Here is a 27,743-nt window from a genome sequence, read left to right on the forward strand (position 1 = left end):
GGATGAAGCATTGTTGAATTCCTTGTTTAAAATACAAACGCTCTTGGGAAAGGCAGCATATCATCAACCATTTATATTTCAACAAGGGTTTGCTTGTCAGAAAGTGAGCTGTGGCTTTTGAAAAGGGTTCCAAGAAAGTGAAACCCAGGATGGGTAAGTTTTGAGGGCTAGAAGGAAATGGATAGGGACACTGGGGGATAATGTTGCTAACAGAAGGAAGAAAAACCCGGGTTGGTGGAATGTGAGATTCTGGGTGCCTGGTTGTTATGGGCTGGGAAGCACAGCTTGTAGGCTAAAAGTACAGAAGAGGAGGGAAAGATGTGATGGGAAGGCCTGGACCAACCAGGTGGCCTCAAACTTTGCTGGCCTGGTCTCTCACTCAATTGCTTTTGGGGTTCAGGTCTCTAGAAGTCTCTAGGCAACATTTTGCAGACCTACTTTACTTCTTTGTCTTTGGAGGCTATAGGAACCATTGTTACTGGCAGAGCCTACAGAGGTCCAGACAGGCAAAGGATTCCCTGCACTCAGGTTTAGGGAAATATCTCTGTTTCTGTAAAGGTCCAGGCTGGGGCTGAGGCTGTCCTTTCCAGGGAAGAAGGGAGGGAGCATCCTGACAACCAACTCTGGTCCCTGCCAGTGGCTGCCAAGTCACCACTGTGTCCCTTGGATCAGAACAAGAATAGAAAATTTAAAGGCAGATACTTTGGGACAGAAATCCCTGCTTCATCTCCTCCTAGCTTTATGAACTTGGACACATTTCTTAACTCTCTAAGACTTGCTTTCTTATCTGTCAAATGAGTATACCCATCATTTAATGTAAAATACCTACCTCAGAGATTTTGGAAGGATGGAAGGAGATAACGTATGCACAGTGCTCAGGAGAGAGCCTGGTGCAGTGTAATTTCTGGGTGTGTGGTGCACATCATCTTTAATCAGCTTCAGAAAGTCAGCCTACTGAACTTCCTTTGGATGGTGATAAGGGCAGTGCTTAAGGCTTTGGTGAAGATGTTATTTCATGATGAGAGAAGATGAAGTTGAAAGTGCCTTATAGAACTGGGGCTTTCCTCCCACTCAGCACCATAGTGGAACCCAACTTTTGACCTTTACTGGCAATATCCACGAATGTAGAAAGGCTGAGGCTTCTGGATCCCAGTGGGGTTTAATGGAGGCCTTGCTGACCAACAACCTTAAGGGCTCCTTCTTCTGCCCACTTAGCTGAGAAGAGTATTGCTCTAGTACAGCATCTGGTCAGTGTCTTTTTTTTTTTTCTTCCTTCCTTTGCATTCTTGTTTGGAGTGTTTTTAAACTTCTGAGCAGATAAGCTGGAGTAGGGAAGAATTCTAATAGCATGTTAGAGCAAGAGGGAACTTCATTATCTCATTCCACCCCTGCATATTACCAATGAGGAAGCTGAAGTGAAGAGAATGTCTTTTCTTGCAGGCAGCTGGATTTTTTTTTTCTTTTCTTTTTTTTTTTTTTTTTTTGGTCTCGGCTTCCTTTCTTTTGGCCCTGGCTGGCAGCCATGACCCTGATGATATCTCCTTAGATAGACACAGGCAGCCACTGGCTTGCTCATGGCAGGGAACTGGGCCATGAAAACCAGAGGCTGTTTTCCTATTTCCCCCTGGAGTTAGCTCTGCGTTCTACAAAGGCACAGAGCTTTGATTTGCGTTTACCTTCCTTTTCCCACCCATTTCCACTGTGATTCAGGCTCCTGCTGGCTCTTGCTCTCTCCTTTGCTCTCCCCCTAGCTCTCTGGGAGGGTTTCTCTTCCCCCCAGACTGCTGAGCTTCTAGAAAGCTCTAGGATGAGGGAAGAGGCCCAACCTTTCCAGATGGAGAGTTAAGTAGGAGCCAAACTGGCTGGAGGCCTGACAGGCTGAACTGATAATACTGCCGCGTCTCTGAGGTCGTGCAGCCAGGAGAACGCTCACTAGTTGACCCCAGAGGGAGGCTGCTTCAGCTGAGACCTTCCACCTCTGGGAGAGATGGAAGCGCCTGACACACATGAGGGGAAGAACCTCGCATTGATAATCACACACACACGTTTATACACGTACTCATATAAGCATGCAAGAATAGATAGAAAGGGAAACTGAGATACAGAGGAAAAGAGAAAGTTAGCAGCTTGTCTTCACGTGGGCTTCTGCCATAAGCTGCTCTATTTCAGGTCTCCAGCCAGCTAGCTAGTTGACGAGCAGAGCTACTTAAAATACCTGGCCCAAGCCTGTTGGCTTAGCCTGTCTCTAAGGATTGTAATAAATCCCTCCTTTAGCTATGTTACTAGGATAAGCAGCACGTAGGTTTTAAGCCCACGAGGGTATCTGATCTTCCATCAGTGTCTGCACATGTGGAAGGGAAGTGGAGCAGGCACCGGGTACCCCCAGCTGACTCTGAAGACTGGGCCAGGAGGCAGGATAAAAAGCCCATACTGAACACCCTGGAGATTTTTAGTTTGTTTAGTTTTATAATGTCTACTTTTCCGGGCATAAAAGTGTGTGTGTGTGTGTGTGTGTGTGTATCTCCAAGGTACTAAAGTTTAAAATTATTAAAGAACAACATATAAGGAAAAGAGTTCCTTATTATCCTATTACCCAGATATATTAGGTTAAATTGCATGCCATTGCCATTTTTGTAGGTCAGATTGGCTGAAGTAATTTCATCTGTTCAACCTAATCTGTTGGTATATGTCCTTCCAAACACTTTCTATTCCTTTAAAAAAATATATATATATATATATATTCCTTTTATATTATATTTATTTATATTTATATTATATTCCTTTAAACATATATATGATATATATATGATATATGTATACATCATATATATATGTATATATATATGATCATGACCTATATACATTTATTCCCAACTGTTTTTCTTCATAAAACAAAATATGGTAAGCATTTTCCCCATGTCATTGAAAACTTCCTGTGACCAATCTTTTTAATAGTTACATAATATTTCATCTTTTGGGACCATGAAGGTCATTTTTCAGTTCCAGGTTGAGTTGTTCTAGCCCCTGTGCCCCAGGCCCGAGGAAAGAAAGAGCCTTGTTTCTGGTGCTCGCTTGGCCGGGGAACAGGCTGGGATCGGGTCCCAGCAGAGCTGAGGAGAGAGCTCTGGTGACAGGCGGCCGGAAGGCAGCTGGCCCTTGTCTCTCTGCAGGACATGTGCTGAGTGTAGACGGAGGATGGGGAGTGGAAAAGTTTGCCCCTGAGAGGCTGCGCAGAGTGGGGAGAAGGGCATGCTCACTGCCAGGGACCAAAATAGGATTCTGGAGGAGAGTCAGATTCCAGCAAGAGACTTCTCTTGCCCAGAAAGGATTATTTTAAGTGCTCAGGTATTTATTTCAGCCACTGACACATCTACAGTTTCTGTGTTAACTGAGCTGGGTCAGCCTGAGAAACCCGCTTTCTTCCCAAAGTGCTTTCTCCACCTTACATTCCCCCATGGTCAGCTACACGGTGAGGCCAAGCCCTTTGAGTGAGACAGAGATTGTCACCCTTTACTGTGCTTCCGTGATGTCTGTGGACCCACCTGGCTTTCTAGCAGAAGTGAGAGGGCAACACTGATGGAGGAAGGGAGAGGGAAAGAGGGAGAGGAGGGGGGGTTGGTAGGGGACCCTCTCTGGTGTTGTGTTGGTGCCGACATTGGCTATCAGCAGAAAACTCACGAGCCTTTTGAGCCTCATCTTTCACAAATGTAAAATAGGAAAAATACTCCTTATTACCTGGGTACAGTACCTAGCCCACGGTAAGCTCTCTGTCACATAATGTTGATGTTCTATTACCTCCTCTCTTCCCCACCCCTCGGTTTAAACTCCATGACTGCAGTAAGGGAATGTTTAGTAATAATAACAATGTTAGCAGTCATTGAGTATTTGCTATTCATTAAGTATTAAGGCCCTACTATGTGCTGGGCACTTTTTTAAGCACTGGGAATACAGGAGAGGAAGCCCTCATGGAGTATATATGTTCAGCAGAAGGAGGCAGAGGGTAAACAAACAATATAAGCAAATAAATAGACAATAAATGCCCAACATTTCAAGTGGAGATCTGAACCCTGAAGGAAAATGTAGCTGGGCAAGGAAAGGACAGGGCATTGAGTGCTCCATACAGAGCATACATGCCAGCCATTATCTGAACATTAAATACCAAAAAATTATTGTTTAATAAAACACGTTTGGTCGTGATGAAGAAACCTCTGAGCAGCAGGATGGGTGACAATTCTCTCATATGCAGGTGAGAACTGGAAAGCGGGGTGGGAAGTAGAGTTTCCAGGAACCAGCACTCCTGGCTCCTCTTCTACTTCTGCCCTGTCCCAAGCTTTGTCAGCCGTGGGGAGGGAGGATGGGCGTTGGGCAAGGAGTTCCCATAACCCCAGGCACAGGCTCAGCATATTAACTCAATCCCTTTGGGACTGACCTGTCACGTTAATTAGTGCAGGGGACACTACCCGTTCTAAGACATCACATCAGCCTTATTGGCTTATCACCTTCCCTGGTCAGGCTAGAGGTTCAGGATCAGAAAGGTCTTGGACAAACCAGAGCTTTCCCCTGGTTCTGGTGAGTAGAGGCCTTAGGGGAAAGCAGAAGCATGGGTGTTTGGAGATACGGTTGTCCCAACCCAGAAGGAGATTCTTGTCCAAGCCTTGCTTCTACTTGTAGATGAATATGGAGCCCTCCGAATAGTGTTCTCTACTCTGGGCACAAGGTTTGGTGCCTTGGTTACTCAGAGAAAACAGAGTTTATTTGTGTTGCATGGGGGAGCTGGGACAAGGTTGTGCTGTCTCTGTGGGGGGGTACGTGTGCATGCACACATGCATACATACGCACACACACATAAACTTAAAGAACAAGGGTCATGTTCTATGGCCCTATTCTTTTGCTTGCTGGTATCCACCTGCTGTGGAGTCCATGGGGTTCAGTTCTTGTGTCACTTGTGTCACCCCAGGGCTTGGGCAGGCCAAGGAAGGTGTGATTTGGTGGGGGAGCTCCCCAGTGAGGCTGTTTCTTTTTTGGCTGCCTCGATCTTCATGTGAGAACTCTTGCCCTGAGCCCCAAGGCTGCAACATTCCCGGCCTTGGGACCACCTACCTACAAAGCTCCACTTGGTGGGGGACCCTTAGATTCTCTCCTGTGGGTAGGGAATGCCAAACCTGAGAAGGGTCCTCAAGTCTTAGATGTCAGTGCTGGAAGGCCTTTGAGATCATTGAAATGTTACTAGAATGTTGGCTCTCTGAGGGCAGGGTCTTCATTTTGTTCACTAGTATAACTCCAGGGCCCAGAGCAGGGTCTAGCACATAGTACACACTCAGTAAATATTTGCTGAATGATTGAATGACTGTATTCTAACCTCCACTCTACCTGCACAGGAGAAAACTGAGCCTAGCAGATGGGGTAACAGAGCTAGGAATGGAACTCCAAATTCCCTTGTCCTATTTTTGCTGTGTCCCCTCTCCCTCATGCTCAGAAACCCAGTTTTCTCCAGGCCTCCAGGATTAGGTCAGATGAGATCTAAAACTCTCCAGCCTGTACCTAGCACACAGAAGATGCTACATTCATGCAAATCCCTCATCTTTTCTTCGTTTTGCTCTTGGTACTCTTTCCAAGTTTTTCTTTGAGGCAATGTTCTGTACCAGAGTTTGCTGCTACCTCACATCTCTTTCCTAGCAGTAACACCTATTTGCTATTCACTTTGCTATGTGTTAGGAGGGAGACAAAAGAATTAAAGTCAAAGATGACAATAGCCTTGTTTTAAGAGGCTAATCCTTCCAAGGGTATTAATGAAATCAGTGGATCCCTGGGGGTAGGGTTTCACAGAAGGAATGTTCTAGGCTCTCAGGACGTAAGGGAGAGTCTTCCCTGGACCCCACTCACAAGGCTCTCTTGTCTCCCTGTCCCTCAGTGGCGGATGAAATGTTGCAAGTGTGACTCCAGGTTGCCTCATAATTACAACGGCCACCGAGTGGAGAATGTGGTTTCATCCTCAGGCCCCATGCGCTGGTGGCAGTCCCAGAATGGTAAGCGCCAGCCGCCTGTAAGGGCATAAACTGGTGGAGGCTCCCACAGCGTGGGGGTGGCTGGAAGTTTCCTGGGAACCCTTGGGGTGTTCTAGGCATTTCTTATGGAGGTGGGACATGTGTGGTTAACAGGCAGTACCTACAACCTCTGTATTTGAGAACTTTTGAATGCTGTAGCTAGAAGAATTTACTGGAAGTCAAGGAATGGGTAAAAGGAGCAAGAGAGAAATGCCTTTATTTCACCCCATTAGTTACAATGAGCTCGTTGAAGGAATGGGGCTTGTAGAACAGACAAGTTGAAATCTCTTAGTGTGTTAGGGTCATCAAGAGATGATGGGAAGGAAACTTGGCCAAGGACAGATAGGATCTTGAGTAGGAAATATAAGTAAAAGCATGCTGGTACCATTCCTCTCCAAGAGGAGAATTGGAGGATCGAGGTTTCTGACTTCCGAGAGCTAGTGGAGTCCAGAGCCTTCTTCAGGGCTGGGAAGGTAGAATTTCCTGGTCTAAAGTTTCTACTTTTTGTCCTTCTAGATGTGAATCCTGTCTCTCTGCAGTTGGACCTGGACAGGAGGTTCCAGCTTCAAGACATCATGATGGATTTTAAGGTGTGCTTCCTAAGGATGGCAGTGGATGGGAGAGGGGGACCCTGGGCCATTTGGGCTTGGGCTTATAGGAAGCACAGCGTCCTTGTCTCCCTAGGCTTAGGGTGATGGCATCATATGGTAGGTAGGTGCCACTTCCCTAGGCTGAGGTGACACTTACCCTGAATCTCTATCATGGTGACAACAGAGGCCCACTCCTGGGAGCACAGTGGCACCTCCAGGCTCCCTGTCCTGGCCTTGCAGTGGATATATATCCACTTTCTCTCTGCATCCCCCATCCTCGACCCATCTAATTAATTCAGCTCTGCCAAGTACCAATTCCGCTTGGCCCAGTCAATTATTATACAGGTGTATATTCTTGATGTGTTTAATAATTTTGCAGATGAGATTGAGTTTAATAAATGGCCAATAAGTGGCCCATATCCATGAAAGATGTGCTCTTGGAACAGCCCTCTTGGTGGACAATCTACTCACTCACTGCTATTACTTCCCAGAATACTTTTGGATTCTGCTTATATACTAGCATCCTGAGATACTCCTTTTGGAGGAACATTTTTGTTCATTTGTCACGAGTCATTTTTTTTTTTTCAGAGAAGATTTGATTTTATTCTTTCTACAGAAATAGTCAAATACTTAAAGATCAAGCTTGGTCAATAAGATTAGATCAGGAAGGGTGAAATCATTTTCAGAAGTTAGAATGAACCGTGAATAAGATGCAATAGGATCTAATTTCTTACTTGACTCAGAAAGTTAACTTTGAGATCCTCTCCTCAAGAAAAGGTCAAAAGTATTTTGAGAAATGGCAGCATCATCTGAATAAATGCCCAGTCTCTAAAGGTGACAGCGTTGAAGGGCAACATTCATCTGGATGGATATTGTTAGTCACATTGCTTTTTCGTTACTCACTCATTCCTTTGTCCATTCTTGCCACACACATATTGAACACTGGTTATATGTTAGGTTTGGTGCCAGGTGTTAGGGATAAAAAGATGAATAAAGCTAAATCATGGTTGTCACGCTGCTTCAGTGTATGTCAGGAAGACAAAGGACCAACAGTGAGATGATGTGTACTCTGATTAGGAAGAGGTGCTGGGGAGCACAGAGTGAGGCATCCAATTTGATCTGTCTTTGGGGAGTAAGTCATAGCATGTACCCAGGAAAAGATGAATCTTTGCAGGACACTGATAACCAGGTAAAGGGCAAAGTCCATTCTGGGAGAAAAAAACCATAAAGTGCAAAGGCCTGGAGGCAAGAGGCAAGAAGGTATGTAATTGAGGAGGGGGCAAGGGAATGCACACAAGGTCTGGAAGGGAAAATATGTATAAGGTAGTGAGAAGAAAAGATGTGGAAGGCTACCACCTGGTGAGAGACAAGTTTGCAGTTGTAAATGGGGAGGGAGGAAGTAGACTAAAGATTCATCCATTCTTCATTCAACAGATGACTAAGCGCCTCCTGTGTGTTAGGTGTTGGGGGTGCAACTGTGCACAAGACAGACAAGGAGGCCTATGGTTTACTGTAGTGGTTCTCAATTAGGGGATATTTGGAGATCTGGAGACGTTTTTGGTTGTCACAACTGTGGGTGTGACTATTACACATCTAGTGGTGTCTAGTGAGTAGAGGTCAGGGATATCCAACTCCAAACATGGACAGTGTAAAGGCTGGGAAACCCGGGCTCCCGGAGAGGAAGAAAATGCAGGCAGCCAACAAATAAATTACTAGAAATTGTGGTGATATTTATGAAGGAAACAAAGTAAATTCTGGAATGGGGTAGAGTGGGCAGGATGTGGGCAGAAGAATGCATAGGTATGAAAAATCTTGTGGGGAAGTGACATTTAAGCTGAGAACAAAAATTGAGAAGGAACCCACCAGGGGGGAGGAACATTCCAGGCAGAAGAAACAACCCAAACAAAGGTCTCTGAGGAGGGAATGAATTTGGTATGACCCATGGCTTGAAGAGACGGAGGTGCACAGGGCATGAGATGAGGTGAGGAGACGGGACCCCTTCACCCTTGGTGAGGGGTTAGGATTTATTCAAGAGTAGCAGGCAGAGGACTTGAGTAGACATTTCTTCCAAGAAGATGTACAGATGGCCAGAAGGCAAATGAAAGGGTGCCCAACACCATTAATCATCAGAAAAATGCAAATCAAAACCACACTGATATATCACCTCACACTTGTTAGAACAGCTAGTCTTAAAGGACAAGAAGCACATGTTGGCGAAGATGTGGAGAGAAAGGAACCCTTATGCCCTGTTGGTGGGAATGTAAATTAGTGCAGCCACTAATGAAAATAATATGGAGGTTCCTCCAAAAACTACAGATAGAACTACCATATGATCCAGCAATTCCACCAGGGTCTATATGGGAAGGAAATGAAATCAACCTTCCGAGGAGATATCTGCACCCTTATGTTCACCACAGCATTATTCACAATAGGCGAGACATGGAAACAAGCCCAGTGTCCATCAGTAGACGAATGGACAGAGAAAATGTAATCTATAGCTATATATCTATACACAATGGGATATTCAGCTATAAAAAAGAAGGAAATCTTGCCTTTTGTGACAACATAGGTGGGCTTTGAGGGCATTCTGCTAAGTGAAATAAGTCAGACAAAGAAAGACAAACACCATGTGGTCTCCCTGATGTGTGGAATCCAAAAAAGCTGAATTCAAGCAAACAGAGTAGAATGGTGGTTGCCAGGGGTTCGAGGGTGGGGGAGATGGGGAGGTATTGGTCAAAGGGTGCAAACTTCCAGCTGCAAGATGAGTAAATTCTGGAAATCTAATATACAGCCTGGTAACTATACTTAACAACACTGTTATATACCTGAAAGCGGTTAAGAGTCTAAATCTTAACTTTTATCACCACACACACAAGATGGTAATTATGTGAGGGGCTGGATGTGTTAATTATTGCAGTAATCATTTTGCAATTTGTGCATGCGTCAAAAATCATCATGTTGGACATCTTAAACTTACATATATTAGAGGTCAATAGGATCTCAATAAGCTGGAAAAAAATAGTGGGAAGCTATTCTAGGGTTTTTGGCAGAGGAGTGACACAGTCCATTTTATGTTTTAAAAAGGACATTCTGTCTGTAGGTGGAGGGCCTAACTGAGGTGAGAGTGAACAAGGAAATCAGGTGGCGCCTACTTGGGAGATCAGGGGGCTGTGTGCTGCCGCAGGAGACAGGGCCTGCTGTGGGTCTGTTTGGAGGAAATGGTCCAAGCTGGGAGCCGTCAGCACGAAGACCGCATTGAAAGCCACGAGAAGTGGGTGAAACCACCGAGGGTGGAAGGACACAACGTGTCATGCTGAGAGGCTTGCATTTCATCTCTAGCTAATGCACATCCACCGAGGGGCCTGGAGCAGGAGTGACATGGTCAAGTAGTCATCTAGAAAGACCTCTCCAGTGACGTGGGGAGAGAGGTTTGGAGGGCCCAGACAGCTGACTGTGGGAAGTACCGTGGGAGAATGTTCTGGCCTGGCCACCTGCATGGTGCGCTGAACTAGGATCATAATCATGCCTTCTGGAATGTAGATCACCGTTCTCCTGCTTTCCACGGTCCCCCTGGGGAAAACCCGATGGGGCTTTCCAGTGTTGGCCAGGGTGTCTGCCGTCGGACCTGGATGCCCTGAAGCCCACCCGCTCCCTCTCGCCCCGTTCTCCTTCCCTCACTGTGATTCTCAGGGACCACCAGTGCATCTTTAGGAGGCTTTTTGGTGATGCTGTCTCTCCAGTGGCCCCTTCTCTTTACTCAGGCCCCCACCCTGTCTGTGTCTCTGCAGGGGCCCTTGCCCGCCGGGATGCTGATTGAGCGGTCCGCAGACTTCGGCAACACCTGGCAGGTGTACCAGTACCTGGCTGCTGACTGCGCCTCCGTCTTCCCCCGGGTCCGTCAGGGCCAGCCTCAGAGCTGGCAGGATGTTCGGTGCCAGTCCTTGCCCCAGAGGCCTAACGGGCATCTGGACGGGGGGAAGGTAGGTAGAGGGGACTCGGAAAAATAGGCACGGGTTGGTGGGGGAGGGGAGGTCCCTGACATCACATTTGCTCGCACGGTCACCCAGCCTCTGGAGAAGACGTCAGTGCACCTTGCTGTTTTTCCTGCTCCCTCCAATAATGACCTCTCTGGCCGCTTTCAGAATATCTGCTGTTTGTCCCCTTTGCTACTCAGGAGGAATATTTTAAAACCACATCTAGGGCCCTGCATAATCCAACTGTGCCCTCGTCCCCTCTTCCATAGCCACCGCTCCCAGCTCGTTGGCACAGTCCCCACGGTAGAGAGGGTAAAATTGACTCTGCTTCCGTGCAAGGACTTTGAGATGGTTGTTAGATTCACGTGAGCAAAGTACACACATTTAATTTGATCTCTGGTTTCACCTTGGTAAAGTTTAACACCAGAATGAGCTTTCTCAGTTTAATCCCTCTGCCTCTCCCTTGGGGAAATTCAGGTAGAAGCTGGGGCTCTGTGTCACCAGAATTTAACCCTGAGCAGGAACGGAGAAACTGCTTCTAGAAATGGCTCAGAACTTTCTCCCCAACTCGACTCCTCTCACCTGGGGTCAGATTCTTGCATTTCTTTCGTGACTGCCTTTCCCCTCACCACCCAGCAGCTGCCGCTGGAGGGCTGCTGTGTTCTCTGTCCTTCCTTCTCTGGTTCAGGCTCCAGCAGCCTTCAGAGCTGTTCTCCTGGGCACCCAGTGCTCAGAGTGCTGCCCTCCCTGTGGGCGGTGCCTTGTTCCTTCCCCGGAGCAAGTCCTCCTGGGTTACAGCAGACCCCATCTGCTTGTTAACCACACTCCGGAGACTCCAGATCCGAACACAGGGCTTTTTCCTGATTCGTGGAAGGTTGATATGAAAACTCTGGAATATGCAGATGAATTCCCGTACAATGAATGGGGTTTTTTGGTTTTTTTGTTTTTGTTTTGTCTTGTTTTGTTTTTTTAGACACACACACACACACACACACACACACACGTGGATGAGCAGGGGAGGGGCAGAGGGTGAGAGAGAACCTTAAGAAGGCTCAACGATCAACGTGGAGCCCAATGCAGGGCTTGATCTCACAAACCTCAACATCATGACCTGAGGTGAAATCGAATCTGATGCTCAACCCAGGTGACCCTGAATGGTTTTTATTAAAGAGGAAAAGCATAGTTAAAATTGGGGTTGTCTAGAGTGTGGTTACCACATCCATGAATCCTTGGGCCCTGGACCTTCTCATTCATCCTAGGTGTTTGGAAAATTAATATTCCCTAAACCGTCATGTGCACATTGTATATCTCACCATTATTTTTGACCCAAGGAAATCAGGAAATTCTTGGGATATCTGTATTTTTAAATGGAGAGGTGTGGTTGTCTACACACACACACACAAACACACACACACATTTAGGGCCCAGTGACCATCTGGCTCCCTCAGTGCAGCTGGCAGCCCTCACATCGATGGTCTACTCAGGTTCAAGGTGAGAAGGGCCTCAGAGCAGTCTGATGGGGGTGGAGCATTGGTGGAAAGGGGCGTTGGGGGCACCCCATTTACCTCTGCCACAGGCCTTCCCTTTCTGTCTCTCTGTAGGTTCAACTTAACATCATGGATTTAGCATCTGGGATTCCAGCAACTCAAAGTCAAAAAATTCAAGGTCAGTGTGGTAACTTCTCCCCACTGTGGGTGGGAAACAAAACTTGGAACTTGGGACTTGCCATGGTTGGTTGGTTGGAACTTGGGACATAGAAATTGCCTGGTCTTTCCTATTTCTGTCAATATGGTTGGATTTAATACTCACCCTGCTTATTCCATCAGGCTCTGTGGTAGACTCAGGAGGCCTGGGTTGGAGTGCAGGGGTCTTTCCTGCTTGGGAGGGTTGAGGGCTGAGGAGGATGGCCCCTCATATAACCAACCTTATGGAGGCAGGGAAGACCAGATGGTGAGATCAGAATTTCTTTCCTTATCTGTCCTGCCCTAGGAGACTATTTGCCTCTCACTTCCTTTCTTCATTTTCCCTTCGCCAATCCCCTCCCTCCGTGTTGTTTTCCCCCTCTCAGAGCTGGGGGAAATCACAAACTTGAGAATCAACTTCACCAGGCTGGCCCCTGTGCCCCAGAGAGGCTACCACGCCCCCAACACCTACTATGCAGTGTCCCAGTTGCGTCTACAGGGGAGCTGCTTCTGTCATGGCCACGCTGACCGCTGTGCCCCTAAGCCTGGAGGCTCTTCCAGCCCCTCTACCGCTGTGCAGGTGACAGCCCTGGGTGGGAAGGGCTGAGGGGAGAGAGCAAGACCAAAGCAGACTGAGGACATTCTTGGGGCGCCTATAAAACAAGGAGGGCACTGAATTTAAAACTTGGGTATTTAACCTTTTAGCAACACTGAAAAAGAGTCTAATTATTATTTCAAAGATCAGAATTTTGTAGCACTTCTTTAAGCCTGCCTTATGGTTTGTAATGGTTTGTTTTTCAGTTACACATAAGCAAATCTGTGGGTCTTGCCTGGCGCTTAAGGTGATGCTGCTTAATCCTGGCTACACGTTTTAACTTCCTGGGGAGCTAAAAAAAAAAAAAAAAGAAAGAAAGAAAGTGCCCAGACCTCCATCCTCAGATACGCCAAGTTGATTATCAGTTTTTAAAGCTCCCAGGTGATTCTCAGCACTGCCTGGGTGGAGAGCCACTGGTTTGGGGACTCTAGAGTCCCATCTAGTGGCGAGATATAGGGAAGGTGAGAGAGAACAGAGTCTAACGTGGATGCTAAGAGTACCCCAGACCATCTGACTAATGAGTCAGATGGATGCATCAGGGATGGGAGAGGGAAGCTCCAACTTCACCAGCAACCCTGGGGGGTTTGCTGTGAAACCACACACGGGAAGCATCCGTAGAGTGACAACTTTGCGCTCAGAAGCAGAAGAAGCTGTCATTTCTATTCTTTGGAGCTTCAGCTCTTCTATTAACGTATGGGAGCTCATTTACCCTAGTGATGGAGGGGCACTAGGAAATCACGTAGAAGGGCCTAGAGGGAAATACAGGTGAAAAGAGCTCTGGCCAGCTGCATCCTTCCCACTTCTGGGCCAGCCTCTACCCAGGGCTGCAGAGTTGGCCAGAGGGGACACCAGCTCCAGGAATGTGTCATCTATTAGGGTCTGAAGACAAATGAGCAGAACCCAGGCAGAACAGGATTGCTGATAGACGAGGAATACAATATGCTGTGGGATGTAGGGGCGGGATAGGGCACACCAGCCCCAGGGGCTCTCAACTCTGGCTGCACACTGGAATCACCACTTTAAAAAGTACCAATGCCTGGGCCTTGTCCTTGAGATCTGGATCGAGTTGGGCCTGGCCATGGTAGTTCCAAAAAAGCTTCCCACGTGATTCTGGAGTTGCACCCAGGGTTGAGATCCACGGAATTAGGGGAACCAGGGAGGCCTGGGGAAGAAGGTGCCATTCTAGCTGGCAGGATCTTACTGGTGACCAGAGAAAGAAGGGAATTCCAAGCAGGAAGAAAAACATCAGTAAAGGCTAAGAGGTGGGGGAAAGCAGGGCTTGGACAGGACGCGGCTGGAGGTTCAGGTTGGCTGTGCTGTTCCGAGTGGGAAATAAAGATGAAGCAGACATGGTAGGAGTCTTTAATGCCAGGCTGAGGGTGTGGGGCTTAATTTGGAAGACAATGAGCACACAATAGCTATTCTATTTTTATATCTTAATAAGTCTGGTAACAATTCATCATAGCAGTCCCATTAGACAATCAGCCGCAGTCAAAGATTGCTGGAATATAAATCTGCAGAGGGTCCACAAGCTTCCAGAACCATAGTTTACCAGTAAAGGTATCTGGGCACCTTCCAGGTGCTGCTTTGGACTGGGCATCACGGGGATGTTCAAGGGCAAAGAATGAGCTTTTTAAATACCTAGTAAGAATAGGAGGGCAGGTACATGCATCTGAGCATGTGCGCGCGCGCACACACACACACACACACACACACACACCAGCACACAAGCAGGCAGCTGAGAGTGTCACTGGAGCCGAGTGAAGTCTGGAGGAGGTGGGGACTGAGCTGGACCCTGAGTGGTGGTGGGGGGGGTGGGTAGAGGGCAGGTCCATTTCTGGGACATCCCTCTGATGATTATTCCTGATGGCTGGTGGCCCCTTTTCCAGGTCCACGATATCTGTGTCTGTCAACACAACACCGCCGGCCCCAATTGTGAACGCTGTGCGCCCTTCTACAACAATCGGCCCTGGAGACCTGCAGATGACCAGGACCCCCATGAGTGCCAACGTATGGTCCAGAACTCACCTCCTCCCCTGTAGTGACTGGCTGGGGTGCTGGCCCCTCTGGGCCTCAATGATCTCACCTGGGACATAGGGAGAGTCTATTCTTTATTATTTAAGTTTAACCTTAATCGCACCCCTGCAACGTAAGCTCTCCTTGCTCTGTGCGGATGGAGAGAGTTTAGGTTGCACCTGCCCTCTTCCTTCCCAGACTTTTTCCTCAGCCAGGCCTGAAGGGACCAAGGCTGGTCCTTGCTTCTCATGCCACATGGCTTCATGGTAACTTCAGATCCTCTATCTTCTGTGTCCTCCACTGGTCTTGTCCTGTGTAGGACTTATCTGGTTCCCTGCTTCACAGGAGCCCCTGCAGTCAGGGCCTTTCTCTGCACAAGGGAGGGAAAGAAGGATCCCCAGCCCAGAGAGAGTCAGTGGCCCAGGAGGAGATCCGCGGTGGCAGTCGGGGTGGGGAGGTGGGGTTGGGGTGGACCATTCAAAGGTCTCTCTCTCTGGCCCAACGCAGACATTATTCTCAGGTGAGTCTCCACACTGGGAGTTAAGAGGCCTGAATTCTTACCCTGCTCTGCTTTCTTACTGGCCATATAACCTTAAATAAGTCACACGAGGCTCCTCGGGCCTCAGTTTCCCCATTTCCTGAACCTGAACATCTTGCAGAGTTGCAAGAGATGCTAGTGCATTAGCATGGCATATGCTTTGTGGATGGTGGTGGTGCTGGCCTACGGTCAGCCCTGGGAATGTCCTTTTGCAGCGTGCGACTGCAACGGGCACTCTGAGACCTGTCACTTCGACCCAGCTGTGTTCACCGCCAGCCAGGGGGCGCACGGAGGTGTGTGTGATGACTGCCGGGACCACACCGAGGGCAAGAACTGTGAGCGGTGTCAGCTGCACTATTTCCGCAACCGGCGTCCTGGAGCTCCCATTCAAGAGACCTGTATCCGTGAGTAGGGGCTCTGGGGACCTAGCGTATCATCTGCCTATTACTCCCCATCCTCTCTAGGTACGACGGAGCATGTGTCCCTGGGGACACACAAGCCCTCAGGAAGCGTGAAGACTTCGTTGTTTGCCAGAACTTGTGGGGAGTTGTTTTAACTTAGCTGGGCACGTCTAAGCAAATCACTTTACCTCTCTGGACCATCAATCCATCAGTCAATCAATCATTATGTAGCCCTGATTTTTTTTAATTAAAAAAAATTGTTTAATGTTCATTTATTTTTGAGAGAGAGGGACAGAGCGTGAACAGGGGAGGGGCAGAGAGAGGGAGACACAGAATGTGAAGCAGCTCTAGGCTCCGAGCTGTCAGTACACAGCTCGATGCTGGGCTCGAACTCACAAACTGCGAGATCATGACCTGAGTGGAAGTCAGATGTTTAACCAACTGAGCCACCCAGGCGCCCCTCTGTAGCCCTTATTTTGGACACAGGCGGGACAAAAGTAAATATAAGATATAGTTCCTGCTGTCGAGAAACACACACACTGTTTGGCAATGTAAATCATACCTGGAAAAGGCAGAATAAGTACTTCATCCGTATACATGCTATTGCCTTTACCATGTTGTATTGCGGTTTGCTCCGTATTTTTCCATGTCCCCCAATATCGAGAACTCCTCCATGGCAAAGGTTGTGTCTTATATCCTTGGGCCCTCGTGCAATGACAGGCACATGGCTGGTGCTGAGGAAATGTTTGGTGAATGAGCGTATGCACCGAACTCCCAGCAGTGACTTAGCACGTTCACAGGGGCCAGTGAGTTTGTACACGAGAGAGAGCAAAATGGACTGAAGCAATCTGAATCGGGCGGGGTTAATCACCAGACTTTTTAGACGAAGGAAGAATCTGCATTCTGAAAGGCTTGCCGAGAGGTCTAGGTGTGGGAGTTGAAGAAAGCTAGTTCACTTCCTGTTGATATTATTTATGGAAAGAGTTGACTTCTGTTTCCTGCAGTTGCTTGCTGGGTGGCCTTGAGTAACCTCAGGGTTATCCTGAGGATTTCATAAGGCAACGTGCATGCGTGCACAGCTCAGCGCTTGGCATATAGTAGTCGTTCGGCAAACAACGACAACAAAAACTTCTATAGTACTTAACGTGCGCCAAGCGCTGTTCTACCCGCTTTTCATTTACTCAGTTGTTTCTCACAGGAAACCCATGAGCGTTGTATAATTATCCCTATTTTACAGATGGGGAAACTGAGGCACCGGGGGCTCAAGTAACTTGACTAAGGTTGTAAGGTTGTAAGCCAGTACGTGCTGGAATAAAGGTTTGAACCAGGCAGTCTGGCTTCTACAGTCTGCTCTGAACTTTCTGTTTTTCTTCTTTCTTCTTGCTGTGGTGGCTGCTTCTGTCTCCCAGCCTGCGAGTGTGATCCCGATGGGGCAGTGCCGGGCGTTCCCTGCGACCCAGTGACTGGGCAGTGCGTGTGCAAGGAGCATGTGCAGGGGGAGCGCTGTGACCTGTGCAAGCCGGGATTCACAGGACTCACCTATGCTAACCCACAGGGCTGCCACCGTGAGTAGGGGGACCCAGTCTGGGATATCACGGGGAAGATTGCACCGGCCACCACAGTGGTGATGTGCCTCTCTGTGGTGTGTGCCGGATGCTGTGCCATGGGCCTCCAGAAGGTGGCAGCACAGGCCCAGGTTAGAAGGTGGGACTGAGTCGGCCCCCCGGAGGGAGTTGGAGGGTGGGTGTCCAAGCTGCCAGGTGCCAGGGAGGAAAGTGCAGTGGCCTCGTGAGTCAGGCAGGCAGGTTCTCTGGAAAGAACGACGCTGCCTGGTTCTTTTCCCGGGTTGGGTTCTCTCCCTGATGTGTGTCCCCTAGGGGTGCATTTTGGTTGTCTTGTGAGCTCAGTTCCCCTCCCTCCTGCAGGCTGTGACTGCAACATCCTGGGGTCTCGTCGGGACATGCCGTGTGATGAGGAAAGCGGGCACTGCCTGTGTCTGCCCCACGTGGTGGGCCCCAAATGTGACCAGTGTGCTCCCTACCACTGGAAGCTGGCCAGCGGTCGGGGCTGTGAGCCGTGTGCCTGTGACCCTCACAACTCCCTCAGCCCCCAGTGCAACCAGGTACGAGGAGGAAAAGGGTCTTGCCCACCAGCCTCTGTCTCCCCCCAGCGCTGCCCTTCTGGTCTTTCCGAAGTCAGACTGGTCTGGTTCTGTCCCCATCCTCTCTCCCTCTGTGACTCTGAGGCTTCTGCAATGCCAGATTCGTCACACCTTCCGTAGGGCCGTTCGGGGGCCTTGCCTTCAGAGCTTGTCTTTGAATGGGAGCCATTGTTTTGGGGGGCACACTCGCTCTGTAGGCAGTCCCGGGCTCTGTGTGCTGACCAGGGATCTGGCACACGGCCCCCGATTCCAGGGCAAGGCCAGGCCTGCGAGGGAGGTCCCCTCACAATGCTCTCCCTCACAGTTCACAGGGCAGTGCCCCTGTCGAGAAGGGTTCGGTGGCCTGACCTGCGAAGCTGCAGCCCTCCGCCAGTGTCCTGACCGGACCTATGGAGACACAGGCACAGGATGCCGTGGTGGGTGCTTCCTGAGAGGGGCGATGCTGAGGCAATGGGGGCGGGGGGGGGGGGCACTTGGGCGGGCTCCTGGTGGAGGGCCGGTGGGTGGGTCTGTGGTAGGGGAGGACATCTCATACTGGACAGGTGGTGTGGGTCCTGGCAGCTCTGTGAGAGCACAGGTTCCCCACAACTGCTCCAGCCAGCCAGCCCACTTAGCCTCCCAACCCCAGGGCCGGCTGACGTCAGGCCACCCCCCTGTCTCCACGACAGGAGGGTTGCTTTGCCCCCTACTTCCCCGAGAAAGCATTTCCCAGAAGCCCTCTCCGGGGCAGGGGCAGGAAGGGGAGGGGTTCCCTCCTAGATGGAGAAAGTGAGTCTTGAGGGAAAGGTCTAAATTTCCCTAGAGTCAGTTTGACAAGTAGCCACAAGAGCATGGGACTTGGACCGCCCAGACCCAACTCTGGTCTCAGCGTGGCCTCTGTCCTGCCGAGTGACTTGGTGTGGGTGGTTTTCGCCAAGGCCTCCGTTTCCTGAGGGCACATTGTACTTAACAGCTCTGTGCCTTGTTGCTTCATGTCTACAAATGGGAAAATAAGGGAGGTTAACTCTATCACAGAGTGGCTGCGAAGTTAAAGCGAGTTCATGTGTGAGTGGGTGAGTGTCTGACTTAGAGCTGTGCCTGGCGCACAGTAGGTGCTAAATTAAGGGCTTGCTTTCGTTGCTTGCATTGCCCTGATTTTGTTCTGGCCTTGGAGGTCTATTATTCTAAGCCACGTAGACAGGCCCTGAAGATAGGCCTCCGCTTCAGGCTCTCCCCACAAGGTGCCTTTATCTTCCTGACCCCCCGACCTTGATCATCATTTTTTCCCCGCCTTAGCCTGTGACTGTGACTTCCGGGGAACAGAGGGCCCAGGCTGTGACAAGGCCTCGGGCCGCTGCCTCTGCCGCCCTGGCTTGACCGGACCCCGCTGTGACCAATGCCAACGAGGTTACTGTGACCGCTATCCAGTGTGTGTGGCCTGCCACCCTTGCTTCCAGAGCTACGATGCTGACCTCCGGGGGCAGGCCTTGCGCCTCAGCGGCCTGCGCAATGCCACTGCCAGCCTGTGGCCAGGGCTGGGTCTGGAGGATCCTGGCCTGACTGCCCGGATCATGGGTGCAAAGAGCAAGATGGAGCAGATCCAAGCAATTCTCGCCAGTGCCTCGGTCACCGAGCAGGAGGTGTCCCAGGTGGCCAATGCCATTTTCTCCATCAGGTAATTTCCCTTTCCCTGCCAAACACTTGGAGGAATTACATCACACGGGTTCACATAAGTGGCACACACTGGTCCTTCTTTCCACTGTACAGCCCTTTACAGTTTACAGAGCATTTTCACATATGCTCTTTTTTTTGAACTATTGCAACACTCCTATGAGGTTGGGGTGGTGGGTGTTATTACTTGCATTTTGCAGATGGGGGAACAGGCACAGATAGGGGATGTGACAGAGTCACGTGGCCACTGAGGGGCAGAGCTGGGACTCAGAGTGCAGGCAAGAGCCCCAGGGCTCTTTCAAGTGCCCGGTGCTGCCTGTGGGAGAGAGTCAGCTCTGGATTAGTCACCCTGGTGCAGGGCATTGGAGAGGCAGGGGCTCTAAAAATAACTTGTGTTTGCCTTTGGAATGGGAGCGGTCCCACCCACACCTCCTTCCTACCAGCAGGGGTGTCTTCTTGTAAGGTTCGGTTCTGGAAGTTTCTATAATTAGTTTGCATTCCCCAAGCACTAGTTGACTTTCTCGGTGCCCAGAGCCATCCAGGTGTGTGATTGACCTAAGTCTCAAAATTCAGTAGTGAGTCCATAGGTATTTGGTAGACTGGAAATGCAGGTATGGAAGGGTGTCCCGTGGAAAGATGTTCTATGCCAGAGCAAAGCCCGTAGGTGAAGAATGCAAAGCTTGCCGGGGGGGGGGGGGGGGGGGGGGGGGGGGAGTTTGTGGTTGGTAGGCCAGCCAAGAAGATGGGGAGAGAGGAATCTCTGAAAACTCAATGGTTGTGCGCCAGGGCTGATGGATCCTGACCCCCTTTCGGTGGAGATGACCAGTGGGTCGCGGCTATGGGTGCTCATGGGAGGCGTGGGCTGCAGAGAAGAGACTTGGGAGCCCAGCAAGCAGGCAATACAGGTGGTACAGGCGGTGGCTGAAGCCAGCCTACAGCGAGCTGAGGAGAAACGGGTTAGGGTGATGCTCCTCGTGGAAGCCTGCTACGGAGGTGGCGCAGGCTCAGGAAGGTTGAAGCACACAGGTCAGGGAAGGAGAGGTTCCTGCGATCTGCCTGCCGAGGGACAGGGGTGGGGGGCAGGTTGTGCTGGCTCTCCAGCAGATCCCTCCTCAGCCTGCAGGGTCTGCATTCTGTTGCCTTTTTCCTGACTCACAGAGGTTTCTCCGAGGGGCTGCCGGGTTCTGGGGAGGCAGCCTCCTTCCCATATCTTAGCCAAAGCTCTTCTCCCGTCTCAGGCGGACTCTCCAGGGCCTGCAGCCTGATCTGGCCCTAGAGGAGGAGACCTTGTCCCTCCCGGGAGACCTGGAGAATCTGGACAGAAGCTTCAATCGCCTGCTCATTATATATCAGAGCAAGAAGGAACAGTTTGAAAGGATAAGCAGTACGGATCCTTTAGGTATGCGCGGCCACGCCACACCTCACCTGGGCTCCGCTCTTGCTTGCCCTCCGTCTCCCAGCCTCCAGGGCCAGCGGCGGCTCAGTTCTCCCCTCGTCTTCCCACAGGGGCCTTCCGGGTGCTGACTGCAGCCTACCAGCGGTCCTCCCAGGCTGCTCAGCAGGTCTCCGACAGCTTCCACCTGCTCCTCCAGCTCAGGGACAGCCGGAGAGAGGCAGAGAGGCTGGAGGGGCAGGTGGGAGGAGGAACGGGAGCCGGAGGTCCCCAGCTCGCAGCTCTGAGCCTGGGGATGGCTTCCTTGCCTGATCTGATGCCCACCATCAACAAGGTGACTCATGGCATGGAGCCCCACTTCTTGGGTCTCCCTGCTCCAGTCTGTCGCATGCCAACTGCTGCCATACTTTTCCTACGAGGGCACTGTGACCCTACCCTACTCCCCCACCCATCCCAATCTTTGGCCCCTCACGGTGTGCTCAGTGGTTGCCAAGGAAACAAGTTTCTGGTGCCTGGTTGCCGTGGAGACGTCTGGCGGTTTGTTTCTTGGGTGTGGGACAGGGGTGGTTGTTGAAGAGCCTTGGGTACCCTCTTTGACGTCTCCTTCTCTCCACAGCTCTGTGGGGGCTCCAGGCAGACGGCCTGTACCCCAGGAGCGTGCCCCGGAGAGCTGTGTCCCCGAGACAACGGCACGGCATGTGGCTCTCACTGCAGAGGCGTCCTCCCCAAAGCGGGTGGGGCCTTCCGGACTGCGGGCCAGGTGGCCAGGCAGCTGCAGGGTTTCAACACCCAGCTCCAGCAGACCAGGCAGATGGTGGGTGCAGCCAAGGTGGGGTGGGCACATGTAGAGAAAGGCTAAGGGGATGGGATCCCTGGGGCAGGTCAGTTTTTATTTCCCAGCCAGGAGACAAAAGCCCAGGGATGCTAGGTGACTTGTCTGAGGCCCCACAGCAAGAGAGAGGTAGAGTTTGGGGCCAATGTTCTGAGGGTTTTGTTTTGTTGTGTTGTGTTTTCTACCTGACTCTACGTCATTTTTTCCAGAGCCAAACCACGTTAGCAACAAATGTTTCCCTGGTAGATCTAGGGTAGCGGGTGTCCACAGAATCCCTGAGGGCTGCTGCGAGGCTCTCCTGGGGCCTTGATCGCTGCTGACCCATAGCTTGTGTTGGTAGATCAGGGCGGCAGAGGAGGCCGCCTCGAAGGTGCAGTCGGACGCTCAGCGCCTGGAGACCCAGGTGAGCGCCAGCCGCTCCCAGATGGAGGAAGATGTCAGACGCACACGACGCCTCATCCAGCAGGTCCGAGACTTCCTGTCAGGTGAGCCTGGCCCTTTCCCTCCTTCGGCCTGAGAGGGCCCTAGACCCTCCATTCCCTGTCCCTGACACAGCAGCTGGCTGCCTCCTTCCCTGGCCTCCAGGCCACCTGGGCCAGGTGCCCACCACTCGCCTGGATGGCTGCCACAGCCCTTCACTTATTCTCCCTCCCCCACCCCTGCTCCCTTACAGTTCACTCTCAACAGAACAGCCTAAAACATCTTTGAAAAAATGCTTCAAATCCCTCACTGGCTTCCCCTCATTCTTGGAGTTACTGTGGCCTCTGCTCACCTCCCGGGTGTGGCCGTGTCTTCACTGCTTTGCTCACTGCCCATCCTCGAACAGGCTGGCTCTTATCCACCTCAGAGACTTATACTTGCTCTTTCTCTGCCTGGAATGCTCTTTCCAAGGCTGCTGATTCTATTCCTTATGGTCTCAATTTAAATATCATCTCCCTAGAGGCGCTTTCCTGACCACCCCATCTGGTACCCACTCCCAATCCCCCCAACCCCCACCACCGCTCCCAGCGTCTGACCTTCATTGCTTTGCTCTGAGCCTGTGGTTGTTGAATTCATTCGTCTCGGGGTGCACTGTCTGTCTGTCCACTAGACTCTAAACTGCAGGAGGGCAGGGACGGCTGCCCGTCTTATTCACTGTGTCACTGGCGCCCCGCATGAGGCCAGACACAGAAAAGCACCCGGTGTCGGTTGAATGAATAAATGAACCAGATCCCCTCTGTTGGTGCCCCGGGAGTGGAAAGATTCCTGGATAGCACTCAGGAAACCTGTGACTTTGAGCAGGTTGCTTTTCTCTTTGCCTCACCTTTCACTTCTGCGAGCTGGGATGGTAGTATTTCACGTTGATTCTGGGGATCTAGTAACTGATGTAAAGTGTGCTTTGAAAAATTAAAGTTGCCTCAGGAATATGAGTTGATATTATTAGAGTTCTGTTCCCTGCCAGGGAATTTGCTTGGCTGGGAGCCCAGTTAATATGAGCTGAGGGCTTGGTGTTACAACAGGCCTCTTTGTGCTACTCTTGCAATGCCTTTGCTCCAAACAGGCAGGTTGGAGAGAGGCAGGGAGGATCTGTTGGGAGCCATGGCTTGCCTGAGGCCAGGCTGGAGTCAGACTCCCAGGGAACCCCAGAATGGGAGAGAGTGGTTGTAGGAAAATGGTGCTCAAGAAACATGGACAGGGGTGCCTGGGTGGCTCAGGGGGTAACTAGCCTCCGACTTCAGCTCAGGTCGTGATCTCATGGTTCATGAGTTTGAGCCCCTGGCTCTCTGCTCTCAGCACAGAACCTGCTTCAGATCCTCTGTCTCCCTCTCTTTCTGCCCCTCCCCTGCTCACACTCTCTTTCTCTCTCTCAAAAATAAGTAAACATTAAAAAAAAAAAAAGAAACCTGGACAAAGGGGCAGGCCAAAATTTGGGGTTCAGACTGATAGATAAGATCTTCCCCCAAGCCAAGCCCAGTGAAGGCTGAATGGTGTCAGCCCTGGCTAGGGGGTAGGAGGTGAGTAGGAAGTCTCTCTTTGGGGCGCGGCCTGGGCTCACGTGAACAAGCAGGGAGTCACTGAGCTGAGGGGACCCTTTTGTTTTCTATGTTATACGTGTGCCTCAGGTCAAGTCCTTTGACAGGATCAGGGGCAAGGAGAAGGCGCAGGGTGTGGGAAAGCCTGCACCTGTGAAGGGCCCAGGACAGTTCTCACAGTGCCCATGGGAATGGGTTTTGGCCTCTAGAGCACTGTGTAGGAGGTGCAGGTACCAGTGGCTGTTGTGCACAGGGTTGGTGTGTGGGGTGTGTGGAAGGCCCCTGGAGGAAGGAGGACCCGTGGTCTTTCCCAGGTTTTCAAATGGAATTAACAAAAATATCTCCGGCTTACTGAGTTCTTACTAAGTGCCTGGCACTGGTCTAAGTGCCTCATAGGTACTGCGTTATTTAATCGTGACTGCCTACCACCTTGTAGCAGGGGACTCCAGGCACAGGGAGGTTAAGTAACCTGCCTAAGAGCATCCAGCTTGGAGGGAATGTGGGTGGGATTCTTCTCATTCTGTTGTCCACACTGTAGATTGCTGTACTGTTAAACACACACACACACACACACACACACACACACACACACACACAGTTTTGTTAATATTTTTCTTCCTGGATTGCTCCCCTGTCCCACCTCTCTTGACCTGGCTCATTCCTACTCCCCCTATAAGAATCCTTTAGATGGCCCATTCTCCAGGAGCCCCCCTGACCACCCCCTCACTGGACCCATCAGATGGGGTTAGGCGCTCCTCCAGTGGCTGTCTGAGCTCCCTGTGCTCAACTTCATCACTCAGGCTGGCCTTCCTTGTTATGTGTTTGTCTGTCCCACTAGGCTTTGAGCTCTGTAAGGATAGGGACTGAGTCTGATTTGATCTGCAGTCTCAGTCGCCCACATTCTGGCCCCAAGCCCCAGGACAAAGCATCTGGGTGGGCAGGTGCCCCCTCTCCTACCACGTCTGTACCTGGAATGTGTACAAGTGAAAGGGAGACATAGGGAGGAGATAGTACTTCTACGTCTGACCTTATTCTCTGACTCAGAGTTGGTTGTAAGACCCTTGCTGATTGAGTGTTTCATTTCGTCCCTTCGGGTTGAGGATCCTTATTTCCATTTCACAGATCTGGAAACTGAGCTTAGAGAAGCCATTTGACTTGTCCCAGTTTGCTTGAATAGTAAAGGAGAGGCCTGGGTCTGGAGGGCCTTTAGTCATTCATTCACGCTGCAAACACCAAGTGCCTCCAGGGGCCAGGCACCACGGCAGGGGCCAGGGATACAGATGACGCCCAGGCACCGCCATCGTGGAGCTTCTAGTGGGGTAACAGACAGAAAACCAGAGACATGAGTTAAGGGTTCGGCATGTGGGAGGCAATAGATGCTAGGGAGAAAGATAAAGCAGAGAAGGAGGATAAGGGGCATTGGCACAGGTGAAGGTTGCAACTCTAGATCGGATGGCCAGGGGCGGCCTCCCCGGGAAGGTGACATTTGAGCAAAGACCTGGCAATCTTTCTCTGCCTTTGCAAAAATGAGCACTCTGGCCTGAGGAGGGGCGCGTGGAAGGGGTCTCACTGCCAAGGAAGCAGTCAGTTCCAGTTGCTGGCCGCTCTTCCCAGTCTAGGGCTGATTATGTTTGTGCTCCAGGCATTGTGCATTACCAGCTGGCTGGCACCACCTCCTTCTCTCCAGCCTGCAGCTTCCTGTGGCACCAGACACGGAGTTGCCACAGCTGTGTCCACAATCATCCTCCTGCAGGATACCCCCCACCGGAAACCGAGAATGGGCACCTGAGTGCGCCTGAGAGGGCGCAGCAGCTCTGTGGGCGGCCGGGGCCGAGATGTCACCGTGGCGCTTCCCATGGCGCTGCTCGGCCTGGAGAAGCCTCTCATTTTGGGGGGCTAGACTCCCCCGGTCTGATGAACGGCTTGTCTTCCAGACCCTGACACTGATGCAGCCACCATCCAGGAGGTCAGCGAGGCCGTGCTGGCCCTGTGGCTGCCCACAGACTCCGCCACCGTCCTGCGGAAGATGAATGAGATCCAGGCCATCGCAGCCAGGCTACCCAATGTGGACCTGGTGCTGTCACAGACCAAGAAGGACATTGCTCGGGCTCGCAGGCTCCAGGCTGAGGCTGAGCAGGCCAGGTATGGCCCTGGGCCCCGCGCTTCTCCCTGCCCAGGGTTGGCCTGCTGCTTTGCTCCCCAACTCCTTTGGTTGCGGGAAGAGGGATAGAATCTGTACACGTCAGAGGGGTGCAGAGGGCTGGGGGACAGGAAGGGTGCTTGCCGTGGTGGGGGGGATGGTGAGGTGATAAACGGCATCCACGGGAAACTTTACTCGCGTGACCCTGTCTTCCACATTGGAAACTGTGCCCGAAGGGTATCTCAGACATAACACCCACATTGATACCACGTCTGCTTGGTGGGGCCTTGGGATGGAAAAGCTACTGAATTAATCTTCCCTGATTAGTCTGGGCCTGGAAGGATGTTCTCTTGAACTGCTGTACAAGTTGAGCCACACATCTATTCATTCACTGTTGCTCACTCCTTCTCTCTCCGCTCTCCTCCACTCCTCGGTCCCCAGGAGCCGAGCCCACGTGGTGGAGGGCCAGGTGGAGGATGTGGTGGGGAACCTGCGTCAGGGCACAGTGGCACTGCAGGAGGCTCAGGACACCATGCAAGGCACCAGCCGCTCCCTTCGGCTTATCCAGGAAAGGGTTGCTGAGGTGACGTGGTGTGGCTTTCTCCCCCCGTGTTTGAGAATGAAGAGACAGATTCAGGCACAGGGGCTAGAAAGTGCCGGAAAGTGACTTGGATGGGGACCTAGAGAGGGAGGACTATGAGCTCTGGGCCCAGCTTTGAGCCCTTGGTTTTCTGGTCCTGTGGCTGGGTGCAGATGGCCAGGGGTGGGCTCTGGGCTGCAGTGGGGGCGGGGGGCAGCTGAGCTGGAGAGGGAGGGGCCCTGGATGTCAGGGGGCAGATAGAGGATCGGCAGGGGGACAACAGCGGTATCCTGGTTGGAGAGAGTTTTCGCTGCCTGATGAGTCGGGCAGGGGGAGGACGAGGCCCCCGCTTGTGAGACCCACCACAACCCAGGCGTCCCTTTCCCCACAAAGGTTCAGCAGGTGCTGGGGCCAGCGGAAAGACTGGTGGCCGGCATGACGGAGCAGCTGGGTGACTTCCGAGCACGGATGGAGGCGCTCCGCCTGCAGGCTAGGCAGCAGCGGGCACAGGCAGCTCAGGCCCAGCAGCTCGCGGAAGGCGCTGAACAGCAGGCGCTGAGCGCCCAGGAGGTACGAGCAGACAGACTTCATCCTAGGCAGCACAGCCAGGGTGAGGGTCCTGAGCAGGAGAGGACTCTGTACGCTTTGTGAGACCCTGGGTTCGAAGGCAATTCCAACATGTTATTCTAGAATCGTCAGAAAGGGCTTCAGGACTCTACCTCGGGCCACCTCTGGGGAGCTGGTCAGGGGTGTTGTGAATGATCTCCCCAGTCCCTCCCCATTTACAGATGGACAGGTAACTTTGTCCGGGCCCAAAGCTCACCTACAAAGCAGGTCTGTTGATACCAGTCCAGAACTTGTCCCCTTTGTGGCTACCCAGCCCAGAGAAGCAGTCTTGACTTAGCCTAACCTGGGTCCCACCATTGTTGGAATTATGTCAGAGAGGTGATCAAAGAGCCTCTGGTCTGGGTCTCCAGCGTACCAGGAACTTCGGCTCTCATGGTCCCAGTATAGTGGCAGGCAGCCAAATATGCTGCTACATGACAAGTAAGTGCCCGGCACCGTGCAGAAAGTTAGGCAGGAAATGACAGGAGCTCAGGTGGAGGGAGGGAAATACAGAAGGAATTTAAGGTAT

General features: G+C 51.3%; 1 protein-coding gene across 3 annotated transcripts in view; it reads left to right on the top strand.

Moving 5' to 3' along the window:
* The window catches only part of LAMB3 (laminin subunit beta 3), a 62,286-nt gene that overhangs the window by 31,827 nt on the left and 2,716 nt on the right, over positions 1 to 27,743 (top strand). For all 3 annotated transcript variants that reach the window (XM_030303053.2, XM_030303052.2, XM_032591725.1), the window contains exons 8-25: positions 5,912 to 6,026; positions 6,561 to 6,634; positions 10,423 to 10,614; positions 12,210 to 12,273; positions 12,677 to 12,870; positions 14,775 to 14,895; positions 15,655 to 15,843; positions 17,250 to 17,405; positions 17,766 to 17,962; positions 18,306 to 18,417; positions 19,277 to 19,655; positions 20,890 to 21,050; positions 21,158 to 21,378; positions 21,661 to 21,858; positions 22,217 to 22,361; positions 25,823 to 26,030; positions 26,470 to 26,611; positions 27,002 to 27,178. In XM_030303053.2, coding sequence (XP_030158913.1) covers positions 5,912 to 6,026; positions 6,561 to 6,634; positions 10,423 to 10,614; positions 12,210 to 12,273; positions 12,677 to 12,870; positions 14,775 to 14,895; positions 15,655 to 15,843; positions 17,250 to 17,405; positions 17,766 to 17,962; positions 18,306 to 18,417; positions 19,277 to 19,655; positions 20,890 to 21,050; positions 21,158 to 21,378; positions 21,661 to 21,858; positions 22,217 to 22,361; positions 25,823 to 26,030; positions 26,470 to 26,611; positions 27,002 to 27,178 — 3,045 coding nt within the window. The remainder of the gene's footprint in view (positions 1 to 5,911; positions 6,027 to 6,560; positions 6,635 to 10,422; positions 10,615 to 12,209; positions 12,274 to 12,676; positions 12,871 to 14,774; positions 14,896 to 15,654; positions 15,844 to 17,249; positions 17,406 to 17,765; positions 17,963 to 18,305; positions 18,418 to 19,276; positions 19,656 to 20,889; positions 21,051 to 21,157; positions 21,379 to 21,660; positions 21,859 to 22,216; positions 22,362 to 25,822; positions 26,031 to 26,469; positions 26,612 to 27,001; positions 27,179 to 27,743) is intronic.

Source organism: Lynx canadensis, chromosome F1 (assembly GCF_007474595.2).
Source record: "Lynx canadensis isolate LIC74 chromosome F1, mLynCan4.pri.v2, whole genome shotgun sequence".
Lineage (NCBI taxonomy): Eukaryota > Metazoa > Chordata > Mammalia > Carnivora > Felidae > Lynx > Lynx canadensis.